We start from the raw sequence: 13,573 nt of genomic DNA on the forward strand, positions 1-13,573 counted from the left end.
AGAACTCTTCTACTAGGCCAAGAAATCTCAACAGCCACAAGAAAAACGGTACCTCCAACTCAGAGCTGGATCATAGTCTGTCTCAGACAAGCACGCACCATACATACACACATGAGAAAAAACAAAAACCCAGAGGCAGGTTTTAAAAGTGGAACTATTTGCAAAGAAAAGCCTTTTTTTTTTTTTTTAATCCTACCGCGTGAACCAACAAATTTCTGGCATTCATACATATTTAAACATTTAGCACTAATATTTGTACAGAAAAAAGTTAATACTAAAACATATGTTACTATGATTTCACTTTTCGCCTACGTCATATACTAATTTCCCCTTTTACATGCAGCTTTAATATCGTCCAAACAATGGCACAAATAAAGAAACAAAATCAACCACCTAGTCCCCACTGCCCACCACCCCATTCAGGACTTTTCCTGCAGCCGGCCCAGAGGAGGGAGGGAGCTGATCTCTCCCCTGCGCCAGCTGTGGTGTCCGGCACACCTTCCTGTAAACGTGGCCAGGGGCCAACGTGCCCCCTGAGCCAAGGGAAGCTGCTCTCTGTGGGTTGCAAGCCAACTAGTTTTGCAGCAAGAGAAGGAAACGATCATCAGGTGAGGGTAAGGTGTGTGCCTGGTGAGTGGGGGGCAGGGAGGGCTCCTGGCCATGTCGTGTCCAAAGCCTCGGAATGAAATCTGCCTTCGGACTAGAGAAGGGTGGAAAAACCTCAGAATTCAACTCAAAGCATTTGGAGAAAGAAGGGAGAAAGAAATGCTTTTGCCTGCGTCAGGGACAGACCTCAGGCTAACATCTGTCCTGCTCTCTCCTACTCTGGGCCAGCTGCGTTAACCCCAGGACGGCCACCTAAGGGTGGCACCCCCAGGGCTGTGATTCAGACCCCCTCAGGTGAGTCCCCGGGGGGAGGCAGGTCCTGGGCTGGGAAGCTGGCTTGCTGAGCAGCCAAGTCCTTCGACGGAGAAGTTCCTACTATCCTATGCTTCCAAGAGCAAGCAGAGGCCTGGGGAAGTGTTGAAATGAATGGGACTTACTCCCGGGCTGAGAAAACAGTTCTGACTTGCTATTTAGGAGCCAATGCCTGCTGAGTTCTGGTACAAAATCATGATTCCTGCTGTTTTGATGCGCTTTTGAGTGAGACGTCCAAACTCTTTCTCCACTTAGGAATCTGAACATCCAGCATCAACTCTGAACTCTCTGCGTTTAAACTTTGCTTAGGAAAAGGTGGGGAGGAGGTGAAATATAAAAATATTCAAGCAGATTATTGTCTACATCCTAGGATGAATTCATTATTTGGCAAGATTGTTTTTCCTACATAATTATCACCTGAGTGCTTTTTTAATTAGCTAACTTTTACTTTTTTAACTAAAAGCAAAGAATATACAGTTTACTTGAGTTATACTGAAGTGACAACTTCATTTAAGAAAATAGGTTTGACCCAAAACTCAGTGCAAGTGGCAAAGTTGACCTTGACTGTACAGTATCTGCAAGAAAAAACCAAACCCACGATACTCAACTGGCACCATCTGACAGTGCCCAAACCAAACCAAACAAACAAAAAAAGGTCTGAAATAAAACCTCAAAGAAAGCTTCCAACATTGAATTCTGTCCATAAATAAGCACAACTTGAAAGTGAACTGTGAAGCAAGAAAAACGACCATCTTAACAGTTACAAACTAGCTCTAGCGTCAGAGACAAAAGAAGAGGAATGTTGGAACCTGTTTATAAACGAGAAACGAAGTTTCCAGTTTTAGGATGAGAAAATTGAGGCATGCAGGACTTTTGCATATGGAGAGAGATATATATTTTATATATATATTATATATAATATGTACAGTCTAGCTATAAAACTTTGATGTGTATAGAAGCTGTCTTCAATGAAAAAAATTGAACATTCAGAAGAAATTCCTGAGATAGGGTTTGTGACATGGGCCACTGAGAAAAAAAATCCGTGGTTGGGTCCTAGAGGTGTTATAGTCTATCCCTGTTAAGACTGAAATGAACCCACAGACAGACAGCATCATCACTGTCGTCTTTCCTTGCCTGAGCAAGGGGTAGCACCATCGTGAAGGTAACTATATATCGCTCCTGCTTGGAGGGAGGAGAGAATACTTGGAAACAGTATTGCTGCTAAGACTGCTGTAGTGTGCACCAAATTCCTTCTTGGTTCTTCCAGACGACAGACAAACGGCACCGCAGGCTGACCCATGGACACCTGGGTAGGAGAGGGCTGAGAACTAGGAGGCAGGCCGTCACTAGGTGTAATCTTTCCTGGGCTGTTCATCGGTTGTACACTTATCAGTCATTTCCTGGCAGAAGTCCACGGTCACCGTTTGGCTCCTGGGTTCCAGAGGAGGTCCTCTGTCTGAGAAGGTTCCTGGGTCAGCGCCTTCCAGCCTCCGAGCAGAAGTACAGTTCTCTGAGGCGCTGCTGGGCGCCCAGGGGGGCCCGGGGGCCGCTGTGCCTTGCTCCAAGCAGCAGGGCACGCTTTCCTCCACTGCACACTGGGGGGCGGCAAGGTTCTGCTCCACGCCCAAGGGCACGGGGTTCATACCGGAGGCTGTGGGGAGACCCATGGGTCTGAGGACAGGGCAGTACCGATGCAGGGCCTGGATCTGCTCGGGGCTCTGGATATCTCGGCAGACTTCCTGGGAAAGGCAGGAGAAGTTGTCCAGCAGTTCCCCCATGCACGCTTTCAGCTGATTCCTCTCTGACAACAGCTTCTCTTTCTCACACACCTGAACAACAGAAGAAAAAGAAAAGGCCTGATCCAGCCTGACTGGGAGGACCCAGCATCCTGTTTTCTGGGGCTTTTCTTTTCTTTTTAAAAAAATGTTAACAGGTTTATTGAGGTTTAATTTACATGCCATAAAATTCATTAATTTCAAGTGTGAAACAATCAATGATTTGTAGTAAATTTATAAAGTTGTGTAGCCATCCCGTGATACAATCTTACAACAGTCCCATCACCCCAAGAATCTCTCTCACTGCCACTGCAGTCACTCCCCATGCCTACCCCCAGCCTCAGGCAACCACTCACCTGCATTCTATCTCTATAGATCTACGTTCTCTGGAATTTCATATAAATGGAATCATACAAGCCCACATCATTATTTATTTATTTTTCTATTTCAAATTCTTTTCCCATTTAGGTTATTACAGAATATTGAGCAGGGTTCCCTGTGCTATACAGTAGGTTCCGGGCGTTTTCCAGCTTTGGTTTTCGCATCCTACATTATAGTGTAACTCATGAATGACTAGGTCAGGATCTAGAAACTGAAAAGTTGAGAGCCTGGACACACACTTCTGCCAAGTCTCCCATCTGAGCAGCCCATCCAGATGTGCCACTGACCCTGACACCTTCCCTGTGCTAGCTTCTTTTCATGCCTCTCTGAGGCCCAGCCGAGTGACCAGCAAAATCACCACCAACCAGAAAACTGCAGAGAATCAAGGTTCCAGTTTCCTGGAATTTGGGGTTTGCAGAGAATCAACTGGAAAACTCTTAGTCCCAAACCTTGTAGTTGAAAATCTCCCCCAAATGCATTAGGTTGCGATTTCTGAAGGTCAAAAAACAGTCCATCAGTTCCAACTATGTGACATTCTGTAAGAGGGCAAACCTATAGAGAGAGTAAAAAGATCAGTGTTTGCTAAGGGGTGGGGTGGGGGAGGGAGGGATGAATAGCGGACGCACAGAGGATTTTTAGATGAAGCTACTCTATGTCACTGTCATGGTGGATACATGCCATTCATTATACATTTGTCCAAACCCATAGAACATACAACACCAAGAGTGAACCCTAAGGTAAATTATGGACTTGGAGTGATTATGATGTGTCATTATAGCTTCATCAGTTGTAACAAACGTACCACTCTGGGGAGGCTGTGAGCGTGCTGAGGTAGAGGGCAGGTGGGAACTCTGTATTTTCCCTTCAATTTTGCTGTGAACCTAAAACTTCTCTGAAAAAAGCAAGTTGATTTAGAAAAAAACAAAATTGCAAAAAAAAATCAACCATCAGCAGTTTCACATGATTCAATCCTATACTTCCCTGGTGGCGCAGTGGTTAAGAATCCATCCACCTGCCAGTGCAGGGGACACGGGTTCGAGCCCTGGTCCAGGAAGATCCCACCTGCCGCGGAGCAACTAAGCCTGTGCACCACAACTACTGAGCCTGTTCTCTAGAGCCCGTGCACCACAACCACTGAAGCCTGCGCGCCTAGAGCCCGTGCTCCACAACAAGAGAAGCCACCGCAACGAGAAGCCCATGCACCGCAACGAAGAGTAGCTCCCGCTCGCCTCAACTAGAGAAAGCCCGCATGCAGCAACGAAGACCCAACGCAGCCAAAAATAAAAATAAATAAATTTATTTAAAAAAATCCTATATCAGTAGGCTCTCTGGCCTCTGTAGCTGATGGACTGAACACAATGGCACAGATGGCTGGGGACTGTGCAGTGAGTCCCAGGGCCAGTTCTCTCTGGACACAGGAAGCAGGGACAGAGGTGAGGAGGCTGAGCCCTAGAGTACCAGCCCAGGGTTCTGAGATATTCTCCTTAGAGAAAACCCCACATAAGCTCTTGTGTTACTAAAATTGATCACCCTATCAGAGAGGTGAATTTAGCCACCACAGGGGAGACTGATGAAGGTTTTCCCATAACTAGCTGTGTGAGGAGAGAAGAAGAGGACGCTCCGTGAGGCGCACGCAGTGAAATGGATGGAGAAACGGGACATCTGAAGCGCTGTGAAGTGAGTCCTCACCCTTTGCAAGGGTGCGCAGGAGAGATGAGGAGAGGATTCAAGAGGATGGGGAAAAGAGGCGGGGAGAGGGAGAGAGAGAGAGAGAAGCAAACATACCAGTGGGTCTCCTACATGGGAGGTGCACGTGCCGAAAGACGAATGCAATCTGGCAGGCAGTGTGGGCATGTGTGTCGGAGACAGAGATTTACACGGGGAAAGGGCACCTGCTAAAATATTTATAAATTTATCAAGAAAACATGTTTTAAAAATGAAAAATAAACAGATGTACAAGTGCAACTCGAGAGGAATACATTTCGCAAGTTTGCAAAAGCAGAGTAAGTGGCGTGCTGGAGACCGCGTGGGTGCGGGCGGGAGTGAGTGGGCGGGAGCCGGGCCTCGCGGGGCGGGACCAGATTGCCCCCGCCCACCGGGAAAGGGCGCCACTCCCCAGAGCGGGGGCGGGTGTGGAGTACAACACATCCGGAGGGTTCGCGAGGAGAAGAAATCTTACACTCGTGGCCGTGCAGCTTGGACCTCCTTACCTGGACCTGCAAGTCTGCAAAATGGGAGGCAACACCGGCCCCAGGAGGGATCGCGGTCTCCATTCTGCCACATCATCCTGGCCAGGCCACCCACCCCTCCACGTCCACTGATCTACGAAAGGTCCTGGGCCACTTTCTAGGGGGAAGAAGATGAAATGCTGCACGTGACAGGGTTTTGGCTCTCTGCAGGAAAGGCAGTATAAATCAAGGCCTCGGTTAAGAACAGGATGCTCTAAGTCACAGGTGTACATCGATGAGCACGCGACACTCTCGTTCAGCAGGGAAATGCAGCACATTACTCAAGGGGTTTCCGAAAAAGCAGGGGGAGAACTAGGAGATGCCTTCTTGGTTTCTCAACCGAACAATATTAGCAAAGAGCTTTAGGTATCTGCCAGGGGTATCGCTTAGACTTTCCTATTTGCTCAATATTACAAAATTACACAGAGAAGAGTGCTAATTACAAAAAATCAGGCGTTTCTCAAATATGGGTGATTAGAGTTATTCTCGTACCTGAAAAAGAGTGCAGGGCCGAATTACTATAGACATGTGCTTAAAGCCCTGAAACCTTATACCCAGCAGGCTCAGCCTTGCTTGGGTCCCCACCTAAGCCCAGCAGGCTTTCCAAAGACCCACACTCATCAGCAGCAATAACTTGCTTCCTTATGTTGGCTTAAGTTAAACATTTTTGTTGTTGTTAAAACAACATTAAAGAAAAATTTGAAGGAAAGAAGGAATTTGTAATCTCATGACTCAGTCACAATTTCTAATACATTTTAGGGCAACAGACATTTCCTTATAGGCTTCTCAAGACTTGTCTTGTGAGGAACCTACAGTCTAGAGCCAGGGCTGAGGAGACAGACACATACACAGATAATGCAAGACTAATGTGGTAACTATGAAGCCAGAGGTCAGATCAGGGCCCTGAGGACAGGTGCTCAGCCTCACCAGGGACTCTGGAAAGGGCCTTATCGGAGAGGTGACAGTAACCTGACTCTTAATGAACAAAGGATGTAGTCAGAGAAAAAAACAGTTGAGGACTGTCCGAGGTAGAGGAGAAATAGCAGAGGCATGAGCACAGAGGTAGAAACAGCAGGAGATGGGGCTGAGGGGAAGTGCATCCAGTTTGATTTTATTGGGGGTCCAGTTCCAAGAAGGGAGAGGAAGGTGATGCTGGAGGGTAGACCGAATCACGGAGAACACAGTGCATCTTGCTAAGGAGCTTGGCCTTTATTTGGTAGGTGATGGCAGCCGCCGAACATGGGCACAGTTTCCCTGCTTGGTTGGTGTTAATTAAATTAAGAAAAAAAAAAAAAGACCCCGAGGTCCAGGACTATCTTGATAACAGGTAACATTTACTTAGGCTTCTCAAATGTCTTATTTTGCTCTTAGGTTCTCGTTAGGACAACGGCTTACCAGGAGGCAAAGGACTGCCACGTATAGCCTGAGGACCCAAACTTAGATCATGACCGCAGTCCGTGGCCTCCCTCTTCTTCAGCCTGACACAAACAGGGCACCTGGGATGAGTTTCCAGGATTTGGCCGGCTGAAAGGCGGAGCTGAATGAAGTTGCGTTAATTGCCTTCAAGGGTACAGTCAGGAGCCAGAGGCCACCTGGATTTACTTCCTGTAGCTTAAGGTTGCTTATCAAGGGGACGGGAGTGCAGAGCTCTGAGTGAGGGGGAGGCGTGGGAGATGGGAGATTCTTCCCCGAGACAGAATACTCTCAGGCACAGGGAGGAGGTGACAGCTACTGTGAGGCAGAAATCAGGACCCTGGCGCTGTGAAGGGCTTCAAGAGATCCCGTGGCTGAGCGACCCCTGGTGGTAGGCTGGTGTCCTGCCTCTAACGTACACTCCTCCATGGGAGGTGGGAGAAAGCAGTGCAAATAACAAGATTTGGAATCAGGCAGCTGGCTTTGCATTCAAGCTCTGCCACATAGTGGGGAGTTACCTAACCTCTCTGCGCTCTGGTTTCCTCCTTTGTAAATGGAGATAAAGTAGAACCTAAATCATAGGGTTGATGTGAGGATGACATGTGATCACCTACAGAAAGAGATTAGAATAATATCTGGTCCACATATGCATGCAGTAAATGTTAGCTCTCAACACATGTTGAATGGAAAATAAAAAAGAAGCACCTCTAGGGGAGGGAAGGAATGGGAGTTTGGGATTAGCAGAGGCAAACTATTCTATATAGAATGGATAAACAACAAGGTCCTACTGTAGAGCACAGGGAACTATATTCAATATGCTGTGACAAACCATAATGGAAAAGAATATGGAAAAGAATATATATATGTATAACTGAGTCGCTTTGCTGTACAGAAGAAATTAACACAACATTGTAAATCAACTATAGGTCAATAAATAAAAAATATATATACGAATGGCTAAAAGATACAAAATACTGACAAATCACACACCTGCACAGACACACACGTTACAGATATAAAGCTATTATTTTTGTTGAGAATGCATTTAAAAATCAACTCGAACTTCCCTGAACGGTGGCCTTCTCTCTACCTCTCTGGCCTTCGCTACTGTAACTTTGCATCAGCCCCCGGTCACTCCAGGTTGCTGACAGCAAAGGGCGGGCCAACTCACCAGTTTGCGGATTTCACATTCTAAGTTCTGAATACAGTCCAGCTTCCTCTTGCGGCAGCGCTGGGCCGCAATGCGGTTCTTGCTGCGCCGGCGGACATCGTGGATGAACTCTAACTGCTCTGAGGTTAGCTTGTGCATCTTAATCATCATCTGGAAATCATTCCTTGGAAGATCTGTGATTTGATCTACAGGAAAAGGAAGTTTGACCTGGAACCAAGAATAACAGAACAGGATTATGGCAGCTGGATTTTTGTTTCCATTCTGGCAGGTGGAACATCAAAAATTGGAAAAACCTCCTTTTTACAATGACCAACTACTCTGAAAACTACTGAAGCAGGCAGTGATTATTCTTTCCTGTTTCAAAAATAAATAAGATGTAATATTCAGATAATCAAACAGAATGTGAGTACACACATTATAATGTGGTTATTATTCCTGAGATCTTTGAAGCAAACAGCATGGAAAGTATTGGAAAATGTACACATTGTCATTGCTACAGCACTTGTGTAAGAAGGGCTCTATAGTTAGTTGACACCTACTCCCATTGAGTCTCAACTCAGTAAAATGACCATTTATAGACAGACATCAACTGAAGAATCATCTAAAACACTTGAATGAAGAGAGCACTGCACACCCTGAAGATGCTGGAAAGATGAAACAGTCAGTGTAATTTGTAGTTACAACAGCATAAGGGAGACACAGGGGAAGAACCTGGAGAGGCTACACCAGTATGATCCCGGAGTTAGAACTGGGCTTCAGTCCTTCCTGCCAGACGTGAGACTGCAGGCTGGTTACTTTACTTCTCTGAGCCTCAATTTCCTCATCTGCAAAACTGGGGCACGCTTTTTAGTTGCACAGTGCTATATACACCCATTAGGGACTTTGTATTTTTAGAAAATACAATGGCCAACCCTTCTCACATTTTCTTTTACAACGTGATGTTGACCTTCCTCAGTCAAGAGGTGGGATGCGTGTTCCTGCCTCTTGATCAATACAATGCAGCGGGATACAATGCAATGCAAACCGATACAATGCAATGGTGTATAACTTCTGAGGCTGCATCATAAAAGCTGTGCAGCCTCCCCTTAGGCCTCTTAGATTGTGCTCTCTGGAGGACACCACCTGCTGAGCCTCAAGGACACTCAAGCAGCCCTGTGGAGAGCCCCACGTGGAGAAGAACTGAGGCCTCCAGCCAACAACCAGCATCACCTCACCAGTCACATGAAGGAGCCACCTTGGACATGGATCCTCTGGGCCCAGGCAAACCTTCAGGGATTGGTCCCAGACAACATCTGACTTCAACCCCATAAGATATTCTGAGCCAGGAGTGCTCAGATGGGCCACTCCTGAATTCCAGACCCATAGAAACAGCGAGAGATGTTAAATGATTATCACTGTTTGAAGCCACGAAGTTTTGGGGTGATCTGTTATGCAGCAACAGATAACCGATGCAGATACTATTATCAGAAAGAGTCCTACTTTCAAACTCTTGACAAATCAAGGCAGGTAAGCATCATCCAAAGAGAGGGCACTAGAGATGGATTCAGTAAGAGATGGATTTATGTCCTCCTTATATTCTGTTACATGCTTCTTTACAACCCTGTGGCAGTTTGAAATCTTTCTTAGGAAAAGAACTGCTGTTCTTGTGGGCTTCCTCAGCACCCACAAGGTAGAGAACACAGGCCTGCACCTTCCAGCAGTCTGACATCACCCTCTTCAAGACTACTGACGAGGACTTAGAGACTGAACTTATGGTTACCAGTGGAGAAGGGTGGAGGGGAGGGATAGTTAGGGAGTTTGGGATTGACATATACACTCTGCTATATTTATATATTTATTTATTTTTTAAAAAGAATTTTATTTACTTTGGCTGCGCCAGGTCTCTTAGTTGCGGCATGCATGTGGGATCTAGTTCCCTGACCAGGGATCGAACCCAGGCCCTCTGCATTGGGAGCGCAGAGTCTTACTCACTGGACCACCAGGGAAATCCCTACATACCGCTATATTTAAAATGGATAACCAACAAGGACCTGCTGTATAGCACAGGGAACTCTGCTCAATATTCTGTAACAACCTAATTGAGAAAAGAATTTGAAAAAGAATAGATACATGTATAAGTGAATCACTTTGTTGTGTACCTGAAACTAACACAACATTGTTAGTTAATCAACTATACTCCAGTATAAAATAAAAAGTTAAAAAAAAGACTCCTGACAAGGCAGAGACTTGAGGGGTCAGTTCTGGTCCTGCTCAGAAGCTCCTGGAAGAGGAAGATTGCATGTTGCTTGGCCAAGAGACAGTGTTTCCCTGCTCAGACAGCTGAACTCCCGCTTACACTAGCGTCTGCTTTAGGTGGACCAGCAGATGGCACTATAAACCTAAACTTCCTTCAGGAGCCAGGCCAGCGCTGTCCAATGCAAACAACGTGAGCTGCGTGTATGATTTTTACATCTTCTACTAGCCACGTTAAAGGAAGTGAAAAGAAACAGGTGAAATTAATTTTAATAATATATTTAATTGAACCCAATGGAGCTAAAATATTTTCAACATGTAATTAACATTAAAAATTATTGAGATATTTCACCTTTTGGGGGGTACTAAATTTTCAAAATCCGAGGTGTATTTTACACTTGGGGGTTCATTACAATTCAGATGAGCCTCGTTTCCAGGGCTCAGTAGCCACGTGTGACGTATGCCTCCTGTACTGGACGGCACAGCTCTAGAAGACGGAACAAGTGGACTCGAGTGAACTTCAGTAACCAGAGAATCAGACTGGCAGGTCTGGGCTTAACAGATCAAAATATTTTGGGGTGAAGAAACCAGGTCCTCACTACTATTCAGAAGCTGCAGCGTTATGCCTGGGTTGTTCAGGGGAGTGAGAGGGAGATATTTTATCCTAAGCTCAGGCTTTTGCTTTGGTTGCATCAGATGCAGGCAGACATGAGTCTGGATCCTGGCATTTGTGGCTCGTTAATCCCCAGGCACAAAGGCAATCCTACTAAAGATCTGCCTTCCCCCGGCTGGGTGCAATGGCTTAGTCAGGCTACTTCATAGCTCTGAGCCTGTTAGACGTGGCATTTGCTGAAGGCCCCCAGTGGGTGCTCTGACTGAACTTCCACAGGGCGAACTCTGTCCCATGACACCTGTCAAATTCTGGCCCAAGAGAGCAGAATCACAACAGTGCACATGGCACCATGCTCGGCTCAGCCCTGCTTTGGCCGCTAATGACGGGCAGTCAGGACAAACAGCTCCTTGTTTATGGACCCGGGAAAAGGCTTTGTCCACGGGCTGTGTTTGCACAGGGCTTATAATGATATGAAAGAATGTTTGATTTCCCTTTTATACCCTTTGGATAACAAACAGACACTCAGATCCTGGATGGTACCTAAATAACACAGAGATCTGTCTGTTGGGGACACGGATGTTTCCACACCAGGCAGGAGGCTTGTTTGCACAGCAGGGGTTACAGCACTTCGGGCTTCGTGGCGTCTCCCCCCTCTGCTGACAACAAAGCAATTCTGCTTCTGCTCTACAGTGTGTTTACTTATTTTCAGACAGAATATATACCTATAGCTCAGGCCACAGGGAAAGTCAAAAGGCCTTCTATACCAAGAGCTACTGTATTTTAAATCCTCCAGACAGCAAACATAAAACACTACGGAAACAGGACCGAGGTTGACAGGAAAGAGGAAAAATCAACAATGCTGGTTTCAAAGTCCTTGAAGCAAAAGGCCATATAACATTTCAGCAGAGCTGTTGCAACTCCAGCTGCTTTGCAAAGAGGTCAAAGGAAAATCGTCAGCTATAGACTTTCTTCCACATGAAAAAAAATAGCCCAAACCCCAGCTACTCTTGTTTCTTTCGAAAAGGTGCTGATACCCTTCTAGCTAGGGAGGACTTACCCCAACTACCAAAGGGAAGCCCCTGACTGTTCTTGGAAAGGCACAGTGGAAACCTCACCACACCTATTTGTTGATTTCAGGGTAGTAAGTTCCAAGCTGACGGGCATCTTCCCTGGAGATGAACGGCAGCCGCAGACCCACTATGGAGCTGGGAGAACATTCCTTTCCCAGGCTGGCAGGCACCCACCTAGTCCCCAGATGGGCTCAAAAGTCAGCTAATGTGACTTGGCCTTGGACCTTGAGAAGGCTGAGGCCCTCCTGCCTTTCTTCTGGCAAATTCTTAGAATCCAATGATTCCTCCAGGATTTTACTTCTCGGAGGTAGCTTAGTTTTCATTCCCCGGACCCTTGTAAACAATGAGGTGACAAGATGGAGAGTCCAGCCAATCACCACCACCACCATTCGGCAATCCCACGCGAGTGAGGCTCAGCGTAGAGGCACAGAAGGCTGGTCAGGCTGCTTAGAAGGGCAGGGGCCCGAGGGGTCCGGGGCGCCGATGTCTCTCTAGACGGGTGCTTGCCGCCGCTTGGGTTTTCAGTGGAGACTCACTCCCAGAGTCGGGCAGCCTCAGCTTGTCTGATCTGCTCTGTTGCTGTCATCCTGGCCCCAGCACGGTGCTCACTCTCCTCTCTCTGGGGCACAGGAGGAAGAACAGGACAGAAGCTGTTTTCAGCTGGTACCCGTCCTGGCTGGCTCAGTAGTGACCAGAGGAGGGGCTTAGACCTCCTGGGAGCTCCCTGAAATGAGTGGTCCCTGCAGTGCCGAGGGGTCTCTGGCCCTAGGGGCTGACAAAAGGTGGGAAGATGCTGTGACATCTGGACAGTGAAAGAAACCTAAATATTCCTCCTTGGGGGCCTGACCAGGGGATGCTGCTGGCTGGACCCCAGGTGCTGGTGCTTCTTTCTCACCAGACAGAACTCAGTTGCTCCCTTTCTCTCTCCTGCCAACAACTACCGTGTTTCTGCTGCCAAAACCACATCCCCTCTCTCCTAGTTAAACAAAAATACCATTTAAAAGTTGTACGAGAAATAGAACTTCTAGCAGAAAATTCAATTATGAGACAAAAGAGGAGAATAAAATTTCCACACCCAAACAGTGACTCTCCTGCTCGGGTGGACTTCCCCGTGATCTCTGTTTCCTCTGTTACTTTTTACAGGCTTGTAATCAGACAGTACAATGGCTACCTCACCTCACCATGCCTCTCAACACACATCTCACTTGCCCGGTGTCTTTGGTGTGCTGGATGGGGGCTATTGGAGAAGCAGGACAGAGATGCAGGTGTTGTAGAAAAAGGCCAAAAAGAGCACCTCTTTCCTCTAGAAATCCCAGCGGAAGCTTGTTGGTCAATCTCCTTTCCTATCTCCTTTCTTGGTTTCACTATTAGATGTTGAGTAGAAGCTGCAGAAGTTGGATCCCTTAGCAGTACCCTGAGGACCTGACGGTGCAGTCACCTCTCCAAAGCCTTTAACATTTATGCTCTTACAAGCCCCTCAGATCCCTGTGAGTTGTCTTGGGGACAAAGCAAGATGCCCACTGGGCTGACAATTCTAGTGCTGTTGGAATGGCGACAGCCAGCTCTGTGCCGGGCAGATGCCAGTGACAAAATCTCCCCTGCCAAAGACACACTTCCTGCACAACTGTCTGTCTAACCTCTGTTCTTATGATCCAGTTTCTGAAACAAACACAGGACACCTGGAATTTAGTTGTGATGCTGCAATTACCTAGCTATGTGATCTCAGGCAAGTCTTTCCTTCTCTGTCCTGAAGTTCTCTGAGGATCTGGGAG

At 46.8% G+C, this 13,573-nt stretch overlaps 1 protein-coding gene across 1 annotated transcript in view; it reads right to left on the bottom strand.

Annotated features, from left to right (window-relative positions):
- Nucleotides 1–2,120: 2,120 nt before the first annotated feature.
- The window catches only part of BACH2 (BTB domain and CNC homolog 2), an 82,821-nt gene continuing 71,368 nt past the window's right edge, over nt 2,121–13,573 (bottom strand). Inside the window, exons 3-4 of the mRNA XM_079716530.1 lie at nt 7,887–8,093; nt 2,121–2,747 (exon numbers count right to left, since the gene is read on the bottom strand). Of these exons, the coding sequence (XP_079572656.1) occupies nt 2,265–2,747; nt 7,887–8,093 (690 nt within the window). The 3' untranslated portion in view covers nt 2,121–2,264. The remainder of the gene's footprint in view (nt 2,748–7,886; nt 8,094–13,573) is intronic.

Source organism: Hyperoodon ampullatus (assembly GCF_949752795.1).
Source record: "Hyperoodon ampullatus genome assembly, chromosome: 12".
In the NCBI taxonomy this organism is placed as follows: Eukaryota; Metazoa; Chordata; class Mammalia; order Artiodactyla; family Ziphiidae; genus Hyperoodon; species Hyperoodon ampullatus.